The sequence below is a fragment of the Notechis scutatus genome, chromosome 7 (genome assembly GCF_049901735.1).
Source record: "Notechis scutatus isolate UNSWTSFEM ecotype Mainland chromosome 7, rNotScu1.2, whole genome shotgun sequence".
Lineage (NCBI taxonomy): Eukaryota > Metazoa > Chordata > Lepidosauria > Squamata > Elapidae > Notechis > Notechis scutatus.
In genome coordinates this window covers 593,877-613,294 of record NC_142015.1, presented here as the reverse complement: position 1 = coordinate 613,294, position 19,418 = coordinate 593,877, and the positions used below count along the sequence as shown (strand labels likewise).

The 19,418-nt window shown below is 47.7% G+C and overlaps 1 protein-coding gene across 1 annotated transcript in view; it reads left to right on the top strand.

Moving 5' to 3' along the window:
- Positions 1–5,904: 5,904 nt before the first annotated feature.
- XPO7 (exportin 7) overlaps positions 5,905–19,418 on the top strand; it is a 34,375-nt gene continuing 20,861 nt past the window's right edge. The window contains 4 exon segments of the mRNA XM_087969554.1: positions 5,905–6,178; positions 17,110–17,256; positions 17,645–17,738; positions 18,513–18,679. Coding sequence (XP_087825680.1) covers positions 6,161–6,178; positions 17,110–17,256; positions 17,645–17,738; positions 18,513–18,679 — 426 coding nt within the window. The 5' untranslated portion in view covers positions 5,905–6,160.

Sequence of the window (19,418 nt, the reverse complement as noted above, 5' to 3'; positions counted from 1 at the left end):
AGACCTTGGCCCACCCCCTCCACGGATGATGTGTGTCCAGGGTGGAAAATATCCCAGGGCCACAGGAAAAACAGCAACTATCCCTGCTGGATTGTGCTGGAAGGAAACCTGTGCTCTGTTATTGAGAGCCTTACTTTTTTTTTCCTGTTGGAGGTCCAGGATCAAAAGTAACAGAACAGAGGCTAGCAGATTAACATCAATATAGAATGCAAAATAAAGTATCCATAGAAGCAGAATTGGAAGGACCGCTAGGTTGACCAAGGACAAAGAAATCACAGTTTTGGCAGAAGTAGCTCAGATGGAGGAGGCAAACCAGATGGAGGAGTCGCCAGTAGAGGAAACGAGCAACGCTATTGTGTCACTTTCCTTTGATTCAAAAGCCGGGGTCCCTCTCTGCCTTTCCTGCCTTCAGGAATTGGAAGACTGCTGTCATGTCTCTCCTGAACTTTCTCTTCATTCGGCTAAACATACTTAGTTCCCTCAGCCGTTCACTAGAAGGCAAGACAAGGAGTAACGTGGGAGATTATTAGCGAAAGATCCAACCAAAAACTAAGGGGAAATTTCCTGATGGTGAGAAAAATTAACCAGGGGAACGGCTTCCTTCCAGAAGCAGTGGGTGCTCCGTCATTGGAGGTTTTAAAGGAAGGATTGAATGGTCTAGGCGGGTCTCCAGCTTATAGGGGGCTTGGACTGGAAAACCTACAGGGCCCCTTGCAACTCTCCAGTTCTGAATTGCAAAAGGCTAGGCACAAACAGGCACAGATTCTCTAAAAACAAGCCTTGTTGAAAGATGCTTTTCAACATTTATCCCAATGTTTGAAGTTTGTCTCGGAGAAGCCCTGGCAGCGATTCGGGATGGCGGAGGGTTCCTGCAGCCTTCAAGGAGGAGCAGAAGGAACCGCATGGCATCGGGGAGGCTATCAGAGCGAAGGGAAAGCAGCCGTTGACCCAGGAGCAGGCACTGTGTCCAAGGAGCCAGAGAGACGGACCAATGGGGCACTGCCATGTGGGGGCCTAGCGTCAGAGCTGCTTTGCACCTGAGGGGAGGACTGGGTCTCAACCGGATCCTCACCTTGCATTTCTCGTGATCCCGACCCCTGGCAGGATCAGCCCATGTGGAGATTGGAGGGGTGGGAAACACCTATTAAGGCCACCCATCCCGGAATCCCAGTTCCGCCAACAGCTCCATCCTGCAAGCTCGGCAGTTTCTGCTGGCCAATAGCGAGCAAAGGGCGCCATCTGGTGGCAGAGGCTGCCTTGGCTTCCTGTCCATGGAGCTGCTCAGTCCTCCAGGTCAGGGGTCTCCAACCTTGGCAACTTTAAGACTAGCGGACTTCAACTCCTAGAGTTCCTCAGCCAGCAAAGCTGGCTAGTCTTAAAGTTGCTAAGGTTGGAGACCCCTGCTCCAGGTCACTGTTGCCCCAAAGGTGCTTTTTTTTTCCAAGAGGCAACTGGACTTTCTGGGTTTTCTTTGAAGATGTTTCGCTTCTCACCCAAGAAGCTTCTTCGGTTCTTCCCCACCATCCAGTCAGAGCGGAAGAAGCTTTTTGGATGAGAAGCGAAACGTCTTCAAAGAAAAACCAGAAAGTCCAGTTGCCTCTTGAAAAAAAATACCTTTGAGATTGTGGCTTCCTACCTCTTCCCTCCTCTCCCCCTCCCAAAAATCCAAATGAGAAGCTGCTGGACTGGGGGGTAGGGGGACTAGGAGGGTCATGACGGGCGGGTGGGGGGGCTCCGCATGCAGCTGACTGGCTCACCCAGTTCTTCAGGACGCCCATGGCCCCAACAGAGTAGAGGACTACGGCAGCTCTTGCAATCCACTGTTTCCTCTGCTGACTTGACAATCCCAAACTGCCCAATATGTTATATGTGGGCTTCGCCTGCCCAACGCCTCCTAAATTGCTCCCAATTGCTACCAGCTTCTGGTTTGGGGAAGGTCTTTCGCAATCCAAGAGCAGGAAGTAAGAAGAGCTGCTTCCTGCTCTGGTGTGCTCTGAACAATGGAAAGGTCCCAGACTCAGGATTAGCAGCTGCCTGATCAAGCTGAAGCGCCACAGGTCACATTAGCAGGAGGGCAATAAAGGAGCTAAATTGCCATTTATCATCCCAAACTGGGCACCTATACAAAGGAGCTCTGGGTTGTAAGGAGTCCTGGATTTGCAACAATTGGGAGTAGAATTTCCATTGCTGAGGTCATTAAGCATCCTGAGGGCACCCGATCTTACGACTTTTGCCGCAGTCAATCAAATCACTACGGTCATTATGTGCCTTGCACTTTCCATTGTTAAGTGAACCTGGCTGGTCATTAAGTGAAACAAGAGATACAATATTGGGGAATAGGGTTGAGAATAATCAGCGGGTGTTTATATTACTGTACTCTAATGCAAAGGTTCCCAACTTGTCTTGGTTTATGGCACTGCATTCTGGGAACTCGAGTGATGAGTGTGCACCTCAATGAAACTGTTCTGTTGATATACATGGTGTGCATGTTTTTTTGCAAGAGATTAATAAAACTCACATCCAGAATGTTCCTAAGGAATCTTTTTCTCTTCCTTTAGTGTACGAAAAAAATGTTTTTTCTGGAGTCAATGTGATGCCCAAACAGGACACACACATGCACGGACCCACCCTTGAATTGAACAGAACTTGTGCGTCATGCAGACAATCTAGTGAGGACAGTGCCGAACTATAGCAAGACGGCTGTGACACACAGTACTAGGGAATATAATTCACGGAGCTCAGTCAGACCTGCAGGTCAGTTGGCAGGTTCAGAAGTACAAGGAACAGCTTATGATTTCCATAGATGTAATGAACAACAGAAAAATGAACAGGTCTCTAAGAGGAGGAGGACTGGTCTCGAAAATTAAACAGCACAATTGTATTAAATTCTGTGGTTGCAATCCAGGCAGGGCTGCAGTCCTGGGCAAGGAGCAGAATCCATTAGTGGCTGGAAGACTTCTCTGTGGGGCAGCAGTAGGACAGAGGAGGCTAATGATTTCCTCTCTTAAGCTGTCTTTAATTCAGTAATCAATGTTACTCTTCCAAGAACTGTACCTTTTTAACATTATAAAATGTCTTTAATAACAATGCTTCAATAACATAGCAATACTTAAGTATTATTATAGGCATACTGCATTACAATACAAAGATAGAAGTGCAAAATCAGATCTTACAAGTACCTATAAGGATCAATACAGTAAACTGCTCTTTTTCTGTGTCTTGAGTAATATTGGATATGCTGGCTAGAGTTGTTTGATAGTGAAATGGGCAACATGTAAATGTAAGAAATAACAAATAATAGGGGCAGCCTAGAGGTGAAGACGCTCACCTCCCACTCTGAAGGTTGAGAGCTCAATCCTTGACCGCGACAGATGTTTATCAAGGCGCAAAGAGAAAATGTCTGCTGCAAGCTCCACACTGGTGTCAGGAAGGGCATTTGGCTAGTAAGCGCTCAGCTCCATTCAGTTGCCCTGACCACAGCAAGGAATTACAGGGTTGAAAAAATAAAAAATATATAGCTGGTTGATGGCTAAGAATTATCTGAGTCTTCTATTCCTGTGGATGGGGAAGGAAGCAGAGTTAAGGAAAGAGTAACTTTCCTAAATAACTCAGTAAGTGTGGCTTGCATATTTTTTCTTCATATATTTCAAAACATTTTAAGATGTCATCTATATTTCAACTTACTCCAAATGCTGCATATTTGGATCCATGCTTTCTAACCATTACAATGATGTCAATAGCAATAGCAATGACTTATATATCGCTTCACCGTGCTTTACAGCCCTCTCTAATGCTGTCCATTCAGTCATGTCCAATTCTATGAGTCCGCTCTCTCCACATTTCCTGGTCTTGCATGGCTTCAGGTGTTTTATGCTCTCACTGGTTAGGTTTTGTTGGTATCTACCCTCTAAATCAAATGATTCCATAAATGTCAAAATATCCTGATTTATTTCATGCAAATCTTTGTCATGGTAAAATCTTTCAAAAATTATTTACAAGAGCAGCACATTTTTAAAACAGTTTTTCAGAATTCCTTGCCTGAATTTTGCAGCAACATTATTGACAAAATGAGGCTCTTGTAGCCTTTCCAAAAGCCACACGTTAGTGCTTCATTCTCCATTACAGCTGCAGCTTCAGCAAATGTTTCAGTAGCTTCCAGATCACAAACTGAAAAAGAGGGGCAAAGTTGAAAATAGAGAACACACACTGTTTCACCAGCATGTTATCCTCAGGTTGGCTCTCTGCCTTTTCTGCATGACCCAGACTTTCTCTTATACAGAGAAAAGGGAAGGAAGGAAGGAATCCTTATTCAAACATTAGGAAGCTGATTAATTTTTTTCTGGATTCAGCTATTTGAAAAAAGTTAAAATACAGTAAAAAATAAAATAAATTTCCTAGATCGACAACAGCCACTAAGACTTTATAGTAAGCTAAAATTGCTATCCTGTCTAAATATAGCAGCCGGGCAAGGATTTAGTAAGATATGTCTACATAATACGACTGTATGCGTTGTAATTTCCTGTATTTGGTTACCTTGTTCATAATGGAAAACACACGAAAACCAGGTAAGAATGCCCCGAAGGCTCCTAACCTTATTTTGCACATCACTTTTCATCTTTTAAAGAGAAGTCAAACTTCTTCCCTACTGGAAAAGAAATAAAAACAAAAGTCTTCCCTTACAGCAACATGCACATGCAGGCACCCCATTCATTCTTGCCGATTCCAGCACATACCTGGGGGAACCCAAAGGTGCTTTTTTCCAAGAGGCAACTGGACTTTCTGGATTTTTTTTCTTTCGAAGACATTTCACTTTCACTTCTCCTCCAAGAAGCTTCTTCAGCTCTGACTGGGTGGTGGGGAATGGATGAATTTATATCCCTTGCAGACAGCTGGTCATTTGCATCCTTTGAGAGCAGGAATCTCCACCCTTGGCCACTTTAAGACCTGTGGACTTCAACTCCCAGAATTCCTCAGCCAGCAAAGCTCAAGTCTCTGGACTTCAAAGCTGGCTGAGGAATTCTGGGAGTTGAAGTCCAAAGTGGCCACGGGTGGAGACCCCTGTTTTAGAGGGTCCTTGGAGCGCTTGGAGGTTTATCTCGGTGTGTCCTCAGGGTCCCCTGAGGCGGTGCTAACGGTCCCTGTGGCCTGCAGTGTTTCTGGGGATCCGTCCATGATCCTTCCCTTCCCCTCCATCCGGTCAGAGCTGAAGAAGCTCCTGGGAGGAGAAGCGAAACGTCTTCAAAGGAAAACACAGAAAGTCCCATTTTGCCTCCTGGAAGAAGAAGGAAAAAGGCTCCTTTGGGACAACCAGGAGACCCGGACGGCGTCGGCTGGACCATCCCAGGAAAGCCCGGGTATCATTACGGCCGCCCGAGGGCCGAGCCCTGGCCGTAACTCCGGGCACCGCACCGGTCGCCAGTCTCGCTCTTGAACCGCCCTCGGCGCTTCAGGCGGGAGCGACTGTCGGGACGCTTCCAGCCTTTGGAGGCTCGGACACCGGGGACGGGGAGACGGGAAGCTCCGGCCTCGGCCGCCCGGGGAGGGAAGCTCCGGGCGACGCTCCTCCGTTCCAGCGGATGCGCCCCTTTCGGGAACCGCCGCCTGCCGCTCGCGGGGCTCCCTTCCTCCGGCTCTCCGCCCAGAAGGACTGGAGGGGAGCGGCGCTGGCTCCTTCCCTCCAGGCAGAGACCCGTAGAGGGCCCCGGCGCTCCCCTTAGGATGGCCGGGAGAGACGAAGACGCTGCGCTTCTGCTGCCTTCGGCCCGTTTCCCGCCGCCGCGGCTTCGAGCCACCCCGCTCCGCCCGCTTCTCTCCGGGCCGCGCAGGCGCGTTCTGGGCCCCCAACCGGCGCGCGGGCCCTTTAAGAAGCAGGTAAACACAGCGCGGCTCCTCCCCTTCCTCTCCCCCGCGCGTCAGCCGACGTCGCTGCCGCGCGACCGGCCTTCTTACGCCGCTGCACTGAGCCGCGCTATTCTCTAAACGCACGCGCCGCAGCGCGGCCGCTGGCGCTCGGGCATCCCTTACGCTGAATGCGTGGGGAGGCCGCCGGACGCGCGCACGCGCAGGAACCTTGCTTGGGTCGCCTGCGGGAGGGGGAGGCGGCGGAGGCGGCGGCGGCGGTGGCGGTGGCGGCGGAGCAGCAGAACATGAATGGAGCAAAATGGCGGATCATGTGCAGGTGAGGCGGAGGGGCCCGCGCCGCGCTCCTCCTCCCCGCCGACGCTCGCCGCCCGGGGCCCCGGCGGGCGGATGGAAGGCCGGCGCGGCGCCTGCTGGAGGGCCGCGGCGGCGCGCCGTCCCTTCCGAGCCCGGGCGGGCGCCGGTCCCCGCGGGATGCAGGCCCTGGCCCCGTTGGGCGCGCGCGGAGCAGGCCCGGGGCGTCTGTGGCGGGCGCCGGGGCCGATCTCGGGAGGCGCGGGGCGGCCAGGGCCCGGATCCGCAGGGGAGAAGCGGAGGGAGCGCTGCCGGGCGAGGGTCCCGCCGGGCCCGCCGCCTCCTCCTCCTCCGGAAAGGGTCCCCGCCTCTCGGCCCTCGAGCTTCTCGCCGCGCTTCCTCCCGTCCCTGGCGCGGCTGGTGGGAGATCCCACCTCGGGGCCGGTCTCGCCGGGAGCCCCGTCCTCTGCCCCCGTCTGCCCGCCGGCTTCGGACGAGGGCAGGTGGGCCTGGCCGGGGCCCGGGCTACCTTGACAGACTGGCGGCTTCCCTGCCTCCTGCTCCTCCCACGTGGCCCCGGCTGGCCAGGCGAAGGACGGGAGCGGGAAGCCGAAGAAGGCGGTGGGCTCCACCTCCCCGGCGGCCCTTCCGGAGTAGAAGCTGCACGGGGAGCGATTCGGGTGTGCTGGGGGTACCCAGAGGGCATGGGCCCACCCCTGGCCTTGTCCAGCCAAGGCTGGCGAGGCGCCTGGCAGCCCCTCCCCCCGCTCCTGTCCTTGGGATCCCCCCAGGAGGGCCAAGCCTTGAATCTAGCAGACAGTCAAGTGGATGGGGGGAGCCAGCTTTGCTTAATGGCAAGAGGGGTCTGAAATGGGACAGAACTCACTTAACAAACGTCTCCCTTAGCAGACGAACTTTTGGGCTCCATTGCGGTCGTAAGTCAAGGGCCGCCTGTACTCGTACCAACGGCCTCCCCAAGCAGCCTGGCTCTCCTGTTGTCCGCCTGTCCTGGGGCTGCAAAGGAAGAGGAGGGTCTCTCCGTCTGGGACCACGGCTGAACATTCCCCATTCTGGACATTTGTGCCAGTGCCTGAAGCTCCCTTGGCTCATCCACAGTTTTGCTATTGTCTATAGGGAAGAGGGTTTACTTGAAGGCCTCAGCTTCCTTAAAAATGTCCCTGGAGATTCTCGGTCACGCCCAGGTCACGCTTGTCCCAAAGGTGCTTTTTCAGGAGGCAACTGGACTTTCTGGCTTTTTCCCCTTGAAAACGTTTCGCTTCTCATCTACGAAGCAGCTGAGTTTAGGCTGCCGGGTTAGAAAGCTGAACTAGCAGACGTAACGTTTATTTTCTGAGTAAGTCTATTTTCTCAGTTATTTTCTCTTATTTTCATTACATTGAAGTAAGTAGTATCTACTCCAGTTTAGGAAGGAAGACTTTGCAGGTCATCAGTCAGAGAAAATTGCTTGACACATTGCTGCCTTGAGAGGATCCTGAATGAAACAGTTTCAGACCCAGCACGGGGCTGAAACAGTATTTGTCATACTTTACGATGACTTCTGGATGGTCTCTCCAGTGATGGAGCATCCACGGTTTCTGAAGGCAAGCTGTTCCATTGATTAAGTGTTCCCACTGTGAGAAAATTTCTCCTTAGTTCTAGGTTGGATCCCTTCTTGTTACTTCTTGTTCTGCCTTTAGGTGCTTTGGAGAATAGCTTGACCCCTCCCTCCTCTCTGTGGCAGGCCCTTAAATATTGGAAGATGCTCTCCTGTCTCCCCTGGTCCTTCTCTTCCCTAGACTAGCCAGGCCCGGTTCCTGCAACTGTTCATCATGTCTTTTAGCCTACAGTGCCCTCATCATCTTGGTTGCTCTTCTCTGCACTCTTTCTAGAGTCTCAACATCTTTTTTTGTAGTGTGGTGATCAAAACTGGATGCAAATATTCCAAGTGTGATCTTACCAAATCATAGAATAGAATAGGATACATCATCTGGCCAAGTGTGATTAGACACACAAGGAATGTGTCTCTGGTGCAGAAGCTTTCAATGTACATGCAAAGCAACAGAATCATCATTATTTTCATAATACTAATAAAAGAGGGAAGTAGCGAAGATAAGCAGGGTAAATGATAATGCTGCAGCCATACGACATGGGGAAATATACATAGACATTAGACAGCACTGTGAGAATTAGGTGTTTAGTAGATTGGTGGCATGAGGGGAAAAACTGTCCCTGTGTTTAGTTGTGTTGACATCTTAATGCCCTGTAACGCCATCCCGAGGGGAGGTATTGAAACAGTTGATGTCCAGGATGTGAGGGGTCTGTAGATATAAGAGTCACCTTATAGGGGAGGTGGGTGGCATAAAAGTGTAATAAATGAATAAACAAAGCGTGGTATCACTTCACGTGATCTTGAAGCTATCCCTTTGTTGAAACAGCTTAGGACTGCACTGGCTATTTTGGCGGCTGCAGCACACTGCTGGCTCATTCTAAAGTGGTAGATCCTTTCACAGTTACTACTGTTGAGCCAGGTATCGCCTATTCTGTATCTCTGTGTTTGTTTTTTCTTGCTTAACTGTAAAATCTGACTTTTCTCGTATTACACTGCTCAAAAAAATAAAGGGAACACAAAAATAAGAAATCCTAGATCTGAATGAATGAAATATTCTTATTAAATACTTTGTTCATTACATAGTTGAATGTGCTGACAACAAAATCACACAAAAATTATCAATGGAAATCAAATTTAGCAACACATGGAGGTCTGGATTTGGAGTGACACTCAAAATTAAAGTGTAAAAAAACACTACAGGCTGATCCAACTTTGATGTAATGTCCTTAAAACACGTCAAAATGAGGCTCAGTAGCGTGTGCGGCCTCCACGTGCCTGTATGACCTCCCTACAACGCCTGGACATGCTCCTGATTAGGTGGCGGATGGTCTCCTGAGGGATCTCCTCCCACACCTGGACTAAAGCATCCCCCAACTCCTGGACAGTCTGGTGGATGGAGCGAGACATGATGTCCCAGTTGTGCTCAATTGGATTCAGGTCTGGGGAACAGGCGGGCCAGTCCATAGCATCAATGCCTTCGTCTTGCAGGAACTGCTGACACACTCCAGCCACATGAGGTCTAGCATTGTCTTACATTAGGAGGAACCCAGGGCCAACCGCACCAGCATATGGTCTCACAAGGATCTCATCTCGGTACTAATGGCAGTCAGGCTACCTCTGGCGAGCACATGGAGGGCTATGCGGCCCCCTAAAGAAATGCCACCCCACACCATTACTGACCCACTGCCAAACCGGTCATGCTGGAGGATGTTGCAGGCAGCAGAACGTTCTCCATGGTGTCTCCAGACCCTGTCACGTCTGTCACATGTGCTCAGTGGGAACCTGCTTTCATCTGTGAAGAGCACAGGGCGCCAGTGGCAAATTTGCCAATCTTGGTGTTCTCTGTCAAATGCCAAACGTCCTGCATGGTGTTGGGCTATAAGCACAACCCCCACCTGTGGACGTCGGGCCCTCATAGCACCCTCATGGAGTCTGTTTCTGACCGTTTGAGCAGCCACATGCACATTTGTGGCCCACTGGAGGTCATTTTGCAGGGCTCTGGCAGTGCTCCTCCTGTCCCTCCTTGCACAAAGGCGGAGGTAGCGGTCCTGAGGCTGGGTTGTTGCCCTCCTACGGCCTCTTCCACATCTCCTGATGTACTGGCCTGTCTCCTGGTAGCGCCTCCATGCTCTGGACACTACGCTGACAGGCACAGGAAACCTTCTTGCCACAGCTCGCATTGATGTGCCATCTTGGATGAGCTGCACTACCTGAGCCACTTGTGTGGGTTGTAGACTCCGTCTCATGCTACCACTAGAGTGAAAGCACTGCCAGCATTCAAAAGTGACCAAACCATCAGCCAGAAAGCATAGGAACTGAGAAGTGGTCTGTGGTCACCGCCTGCAGAACCACTCCTTTATTGGGGATGTCTTGCTAACTGCCTCTGCTTTCCACCTGTTGTCTATTCCGTTTGCACAACAGTATGTGAAATTGATTGTCAATCAGTGTTGCTACCTAAGCGGACAGTTTGATTTCACAGAAGTGTGATTGACTTGGGGTTACATTGTGTTGTTTAAGTGTTCCCTTTATTTTTTTGAGCAGTGTATTTTGTTGGATAGGCCCCAGTATTCAAGTCTTGTCAAAATCCTTCTGCATCTTCTGAAGTATTCCCCCTCCTTCATTTGCTGTTGTTGGTAAATTTGATGAGTGCCCTTTCTGTTCCCTCAGCTAAATCATTCAGGAAGATATTGAAGAGTATCGGGCCAAAGCAGAATCTTGAGATAGCCCACTGCATGCTTCACTCCATTTAGATGTAGTTCCATTGAGGACAACACGTTGAGTGTAGTTGGTCAGCCAGTTGCAAATCCATCTGGTGGTAATGCTGTCTATCCCAATTTTTTTAATCTTACCAAGAGGTAGGTTGTGGTCTACTTGTCAAATGCCTTACTGAAGTCTAAATAAATTATATCCACAGCATTTCACTGATCCATTAATTTTGTCACTTTGTCAAAGAATGCGATAAGATTTGTCTGGCATGATCTGTTTTTGACAAACCCATGTTAACTTCTGGTTACAACTTTGTTTGCCTCTAGGTGTTCACAGATTCATTGCTTGATTGTCTTTTCCAGAATCATTCCAGGTATAGATGTCAGGCTGATAGGTCTACAGTTTCCTGGAACCGTTTCCCCCCCCCTTGTCTGAAGGTGGGAATTACAGCAGCCCTTTTCCAGTCCTCTGGTAGTTCCCCGATGCTCCTGGCTCTTTGAAAGACACGGTTCAATGGTTCCAAGAGTATGTCTGCCAGCTCCTTCAGAATTCTGGGATGCCTTCCCTCTGGTCCTGGCAATTAAAACCCATCTAGGGTGGACAAGTGTTTTTGTACCCTATTCTTTGCTATTTCGATTTGTATGCCTAATCTGTCTCCTATACGGTGCTGTTTTTGATAAATTGTATTATATTTTTCTTTTGCATAAAGCCAGAATTAAATACTTCTGCTTGCTGCCTGTTACACATCACCTTCTTGCCATCTTCTCCCATTAGTGGACTGATTGTTTCTAGACTTTGTCTTGTTTTTTACATGGAATCCTTCCTAAGCTCTAAGTTTGTTGAAATCTGGTCTTTTAAAGTCCAGACTCTCATTTGATTTTGTTCCACTCCTTGAGCTTGCGTTTTGTTGACCTCCAATATAACATAGTCACTCTTCCCCTAAGTTCCCTCAACTTCAACCCCTTCTATCATTTCATCTGTCAGTGTGAATTATGTCCAATATAGCTGACCGTCTAGTTCCTGTCCTCTACCTTTTGGGGAGACAAAGTTGTCCGCTAGGTTCATCAGGAACCTGTTTGATCTCCAACTAGGGGCAGAGTTTGTCTCCCAGTCGATGCCAGGCTAGTTAAAGTTCCCGATGACTCCTGTGCCTAACATGTTCCCTGCACACCTTAACTAACTAATTAACTAAACAGATCATCTATTTCCTCCACTTGGTTGGGTAGTGGGTAATATATGCCTATGGCAATGTCATTCCTTCTTCCTTTTCTGTTGACCCAAATGCGTCCCAAGTCTCGGAATAAACTCCTGGTGCCTGCCTGGAGCCTCTAGTTTTCTTGGCGAGAATTCAGAGCAGTGCCGGCTCCCTAGGATTGAGAAAGAGTCATCAAATCGTAAGGCTAAAAGGCAGTGGTGGTATTCAAATAAAGTTGCCACCGGTTCGGTGGGCGTGGCTTGGTGGCCGCACTTTGCGCGCATGCGCACGCCAAACACGCACTTTGCGTAGGCGCAGAGGCATTCTAACTTGCCTCCTGCAAGCCTACACAATGCTGGTCGCTGCAGCAGCTGCTGCGCTTTGAAATCTGGCCATAAAAGTGAGTATGGGAGCCCGGGCGGGCAAGTGGTCCAAACACAGAGCAGCGAAGAGAACCGGTTCGGTCTCCACTGCTCATCACCGCTACCGGCTCTCCAGAACTGGGCAGAACCGGTCGAACACCACCACTGCTAAAAGGGACCTTTAAGGTCTTCCAGTCCAACCCCAGCCCAAAGCGGGAGACTGTATCCCATTCTAGACAAATGGTGGTCTGATCTTTTCTTGAAAACCTCTAGCAATGATTTGCCAACTTACGTAGCATTTGAGATTGCAGTATTTGTAGCATTTCTGCAATGCTAGAACTGACAGTCTCCTAGTTTCTTGCTCGATGCCTTAAACACTATACAGGTAGCCTCGCAGAATCACAATTGACACCTGGAACGTTATTGCTAAACTTTATTGCCTGATTATTAAGTGAGACATCAGGTGATTTTATTCCCAGCTTCTCTATTGACTCTGCCTGTCAATAGGAAGTTGGCTGTGAAGTGTGCAAATGGTGGTCATGACCACAGGGTCCTGCAAAGATCATCAATGGCCACTAGTTACAAAGTGCTTGTATCTTGATCATGTGCATGCAGGGACACTGGAATGCTTATAAGTGCAAGGCTGGTCATAGGGTTACTTTGTCAGCACTGTAGGAACTTTGAATTGTCACTAAACAGGGCAGTTACTAAGCGAGGACTACCTGTATACCGAAGTGGGTCTTATATTTATCATAATTTTATATAAATTCACACTGTGAGGGACCTAATGCCTCATGGCAAGTATTACAGCTACACCAGATTGCACCAATTTAGGAGCATAAAGCAAGCCACTTAACGAGACCCCAGGTAAGGCCTCTTAGGTGCCCACCAGCTTCGTTATCCCATTGGCTCAGTTGTTCATAAATGGTGCCCATTGAAACAGAAAGCAGATAAAGTATGTATTTGTTTATATTTCTTTTCAGTCTGGTAGCTTTCTGAGCTACTACCTTCCCAGCAAAATACTTTGGCGGAACAATTTGATTTTTCTTTTCCTAATTCCTGCTGTAACAAATCTGAACCCGTTTTATTCTGGTTTTTGGAAGAATCACCACACTTATGGACTAACATATAATTTCTTTCTACCATTTTTTTGCATTGTAAAGTGCCAACATTCGCTTAGTGAGACAAAACTCAGTTCCAGAGACTGAAGGTATATTCTGTACTCGATTATCCTTACTCATTTTTCAACTAATTGGCCTGTCTATGGCAATGATTTCCGTAATCCTGGTCATTGAATCAGTGTTGATCTAGCTTTGCGATGAATTGCTGCTGTTTTCTGTTCATGCTTGGAATATCAGCAAAAACTATTTAGCTGAAAGATGTACACATCCATGTACTACTGAAAGTTGGAAATTTTTTGCCAGTAATTTGTGAATTAGATATTGCCAAAGACATCAGCGTCCATGATCAAGTAGGTGATGTAAAAGCAGAGAAAATACAATGGCTTATTCTTCTAATGATTGGTCATCAAGGAAAAATCAACTCGAAGCCTACAAGATTTGAGGAGATCTGATTCAGCTATACCATGGACGACAGCTAAGCAGAAGGAACACGTGGTTGGAACAACCCAAGCAGCCACTATACGCTTGGACTTCACCTAACGCAGAACATTGAAACCAAATTGACTACATCTTGTGCCCAAAGAGGCAGAAAAGTCCCATCCTTGCTGTGAAAATGTTCCCTGGAGCAGATTATGGGTGAGATCATGAACTGTTAGCTGCCAAGATAAGGTGCCAGTGGCGCAGTATCAAACAGCCACCCAGGATTCAGAAATTTGACATCGAAAAGATTCCCCAGACATATGCAGTTAACTTCAGGAATAGATTTCAACTGCTCAGCTTCACAGAAAGACAACCAGATGAGCTGCGGGAGGGAATAAAAACAACCCTCACCAAAGTAGCCCAAGAACCTATTAAGCAAAAGCCATTGGGGACAGGGGAGAAAGGCGAAGACTAAATGGAAGGTTCCGGAGAGAGGCAAGAAAAGACAAAGCAAAGTATTCGGCTGAGCAATGTAAGAAACTGGAGGAAGCAGCCATGAGAGCCGTACAAGCGAGTGTTTTGCCTATAAGGAGGCGGCCAAGCACCCCTTCGTGGCAGGAAAGGAAGGCTGTGGTCAGAGGACGTGACGGGCAGGAATGGCAGGACCAACAAGCCATCAGAGAGAATCTCAGAAGGTTAAACCATGGCAACTGGAGCAAAGGTACCATGATTTCACCTTCTGAGATACTTTTGGCCTGAAAGAGTCTTCATGGACGTGAAGCCGTCAGAGAAAGATGCCAGGAACATGCAGAACAGCTTTGCACGAACAAGGCCAGGCCATAAGAGCAGAAGCTGATTTACCAGAAATGGAACCAGATATTCTGGAGGAGGAGGAGGAGGAGGAGGTGTGGGCACTCAACGGGTTGCCTAACTGCAAAGCCCCGGCAATTCCTGCTGAGTTGCGGAGGCCACTGCTGACGAAAGCACCGGACGTGCTTTGCTGAAGGGTACGGAAGAGCGGTCAGTGGCCAAAGGGACGGAGAAGGTCCATGTTTATCCCGGTACCAAAGCAAGGTGATTCGAAAGGTGTGTGGTCTTACCAAGGCATTTTAAAGCGGCATTAACGCTTCACGTGATCTTGATTCTGGCTCTTGGCTAATGCAGCCTAGGATTGCACTGGGGTTTTGGCTGTTCATCCTGAAATGATGGTGCACTAGGACGCCACGATCCCTCTCACGGTTAGGGCTGTTGAGCCAGGAATTGGGTTTTTTTTAGCAGGGCATCAGTCTGTTCTCCTGCATCCTGATGTATTTATTATTTACAGTCTGTTTGAAGATGTTATTAAAGTTTTAAGTGATTTGCCCTGAGGTGCAGCTCATTTATGTTTGGTCTGTGTGTCATTAGTTGAGAATCACTGGGCTGATGCGGAGGGTTATAAGCTTGAAAATGATTGCTTGATCCCGTTGCTGTAGAGCTATAGTGAAGAGGTTCAATGTTTGCTTCCAGCGCATTCCTTGGAGCGCAAGTTCAGTGCTGCAGAATGTCTATTGTCCTCACAGCTGTATAAGTGCAGCGAATGGAGATCAGTGAGGTTACAGAGAAATCAGTATTTCCAATAGAAGTACGCTCAGGGTATAATTCATGCTAATTACTCGACAGTTAAATTGGAGTTAAAATGAAATGCCACTGGGCATACCCTTACTTGGTATTAGTATTAAGCCTTACATTTCAGTATTCTTGGTAGAGTTTAGTTTAGTTTATTGTCATTGCACCTCCTGCAATGAAATTAAATAAAGTCTACTCTGCTTAATCAAAGAGTTTGTGTTTGATATCAGAAAGATACATTTGATACCTTTGCACCTGGCCAAACCGAAGGCTCTTCCTCCCCCTGTTTCTGCAAGGCTGGCTGGGGGCGTTGCCTCCCCTGGGAAGCCCCAGTGGGGCAGAGGTGGTGGAGATTCCCACTCCGCCTCGTAGTTCACTGGGCCGGTTTGGGCTACTTGCTGTATCCCCTGTGAGGTCTCTGGGGAAGCTAAAAGGAGACGGACGACCTTTTCAGCTCCACAGAGTAGAGTAAGCATTTGGGGAACTCGCTCAGTCTCGAAACTGTTTTTGTTTTAAGAACTATCTGGGCCCCACGGTTGCTAGAGATGGCCAGTCCTGTTATTTTGAGGTGGGAGATGCTCAGAGCGGTCTATGACAGCCACAAAACAGACTTAAAAGTAACTGTTCCTAGAAGCCCATTTCGGAAAAATCCCGGCCCATAGCCATCATCAAAAAGCCGCCTGCCTGCAATTGTTTGCGTTTTTTACAAAAATATACATGTTTTTTAAAAACAAGAAAACCCTGAACCAAGAGAGACAGCACTTGATACATTTTGTTGAGGGATGTGCCATGCAGTACATTCAGGCTGTTCCATGCCTGCGCCCTTATCTCCTATGTACAGGACTCCTTTGCTAGAAAGTCTGTGCCCAATATTGCCATTATCATGGCTCCAAGAACGGCTGTTGTCCAACTACATTGAAGAATAATTCCAAGTCCTAACCCTGGTCTTCGTTAGCTGGCAATTGGGAAATAATAAGTGTGCAAACTAATTTGGTGTTTGTTCAAAATTATCTGCAGTATTCTGGTTGGGAGGAAGATGTAGCGTCAGGCACAAAAAAGTTGACTTTTCATATTTGACTATCCCTGGCAATCTCTCAAAGGCATCTTTAAAAAATTAGAATTGCTGAAGTAAAAAAAAAAAAGTTTGAAGTAAGTCCCTGCATATCCATACATTGAATCTAGCTCACATGTGATCCAACGGACGTCATATTAACATATTCCCAATAACTTATCCACATATTTTGCTCTTTACCTCTATTCATTTGATCAACTTACATTTCCCCTTTCCTTCAGGACTTAATTCAGGATTAAATACATTATCTCCTTCGTGCAGACTTAAATAGTGTCCAAATTTGTTTGCTCCTGGGCTTTTGGGGTGTGGCTTCATTGAACTGTTCCACTGTGGAATAGCTCTGTTCCGTTGTCAAAGAGCTTGTAGGTTTCACATGAAAGTTACCGTTCGTTAAACTTGGCAAGGCAGGCAGTCCTTGGATTACGAACGGCCAACTTAAGGGCAACATTAGGTAAGATAGGAACAGGCTGCCTATTGCTAAAAATGGCCGACCACGGAAGCCACACATTTTAAATGTACAGCCTGTTTTCGGGGGTTCCTGAAACCATGCATCTTCAGGGTTTCGTCGACGGAAGGAAGGACAATGCTCCCCATCCCTTTTAGTAAGTGGAAGTCCGTGTTTTGACTAAAATACAAATTTGGGTTAAAGACAGAGTTAGGGAATGAGACTGAATTTTAACTCTGGGTTAAAAGCCTAGATCAGATGTTACCAGAATTGCATTTTAGTAGGATTTCAGTAGTGGTAACCCAAAACCAGAGGCTGTATAATATGCTATTTTTAAGTATTTGTTTTTTCTGTCATGATATTGTCTTCCAGAATGGCAGATGCACCCAATCCTAACTCAATTCACTTTGGTTTGTTCCAGAGTCTAGCCCAGCTAGAGAATCTGTGCAAGCAACTATATGAGACAACGGACACCACTACACGGCTCCAGGCAGAGAAAGCCCTGGTTGAATTTACTAACAGCCCGGATTGCTTGAACAAGTGCCAGCTTCTCCTTGAAAGAGGGAGTGTACGTAGACAAACAAGCCACAAGGCTGCTGTTGAAAGGGTTGGGTACCTTTTTTTTTTTTTGCAAGTTTAGGGATGCATCTTGCTGACCCAATATAGGAAGGCATTTGCAACTGGCAAATTGGAATTCTTTAAAATGTGGCTGTGCCAAATATGTCTGTGGAGATCCGTGTAGTGGGTCATCTAATCTAGGATTTAAAGTATTCGGTGAAAGATATTTTTATTTTATTTATTAACTTTATATGCCACCTATCTCATGGTTCAGGATGATTATTAAATATTAATATATTGCCATCTTGCCAGTGTGAGAATCACTAAGAGCCTTCAGCAGAATCCCAGAATTTATCCATCCACATGAATGGCTTGTTTTCTTTCTGTTTGTTTTACAGTCGTCATATTCCCAATTATTGGCAGCTACATGCCTTACAAAACTGGTGTCACGCACAAACAACCCTTTGCCCTTGGAACAACGCATAGACATACGTAAGTACAGCAAAGCTGGATCGCTCAGCCCCAAGGCCTGGCTTGCCTAGGATCAGACGGGCTATTCGGAAAGTTTGCGAACGTTTGCTGGGATAGAAAGGGAACATTCGTAGTGTTTCCTCTTTTAAGTTACCCATAGTGTGAGAAATAAGTATGAATTTGCCTGGCTTGCCTTCTATGTACGTGCATGCTTCCCTGTTCCTTGACAACATATTAAAATTACAATGTGATAAGTTGAGAAGTAATTCTTTTTGTAACATACTGCACCATAAAGTGCAGCTGTTTTGGCTGTTCTTTGGACATTGTGAGGAGAGAGGGTCAGACCCTGAAAGAAATGCTTAGGCCCCTTCTCTCAACCCCCTCCTTCCTCCCGGGTCTGCCTCCAAGGCAGCTTCACTCGAGGTGGGCAGGGTCAGTCTGCCTTTCAGAGGTCACCCCAAGAACTGACCAGTAGCAGCAGCTCTGGGGCAGGAGCTCCGTGGAACCTGGCTTTAGCTATGCTGTGGTCTGTAGGTCAGGCAATCCGGAAAGGGCCCAAGGGAAGCACTTTGGCCAGATCCTGCCTGATGATGCTGAATGTTGTGTGCTCATTACAGAGCCACCCCTCTGCCTCCTCCCCCCTTGTTTTCTTGTTTGCGGGGGGGCTTCTAAGCGATAAGTCGCAGGTGCTGCTTGCAGCCTAGTCCCAGTTGTGCCTGTATTCACTTCAGGGGTGGTGACCTTTTCCCAACTCCAAGTTTCCTAAGCACTCTCCACTTGATGCCTCTGTTTCAGGGAATTATGTGCTCAATTATCTCGCTACCAGACCTAAGTTGGCCACGTTTGTTACACAAGCACTAATTCAGCTGTATGCCAGAATCACAAAACTGGGCTGGTTTGACTGTCAGAAGGATGAATATGTTTTCAGAAATGTCATCACTGATGTCACAAGATTTTTGCAGGTCAGTGTTCCATCTCTTCTACTTCTCCTTGCACATCAGGGCTTTGGCTGATGATTTCTACTCTTTTTCCTTGATGGTGGTGGGCTTGTTTCACACAGTCAGTGTCCATTGATACTGTTGTGGGTATCAAGCCAACAGAAAGAAAACTGCAGAACCAAATGCTGGAATTCTTATCTGCCCCAATCACTAGATCAAAGGCCTCCACCATCTAGCTTCCTGTTCCTCAGAGTGCCCAACCAAAAGCTTCCAGGAAGAGGAAGTAGAAGTTGCTAAAGTTTAGGTGAGGACCAGGAGCTGTTGGTCGACTCCAAGCCACCCAATTCCGTATTCACCAACAACAACCTCTGCCCCACCCCTCCACCCCCCATGCTCCCTGAAACAGCTTTTCCTTCTGCGACTGGAATATTTTTTTTCTGATGCTTAGCTAAAATCGGTTCACCTGGCTTGTTGTTCCTTTGGCCTTCCTATTGGAGTGGCAGTATTGAAGAGGAAGGGGCATGGCAGAATCCTGTTCTGCTTTGAATTGTATAACAAGCTTTTAGCATATTTCACATGTAGGAGAAAAAAAATAAAAAGACAGCGCAGCATCTGCTGGGCGCATAGCTGGATTTTGTTCTAGATCTACTGACTCTCAAACAATTCTAGGAAAGCCAGTCCCACAAGGGGCACATAATGAGTGGCAATTGCAAGTGAATCTCAGTTGCCTGCAAAATGTGGTCGGAGGCCTTCCTGAAGCCCA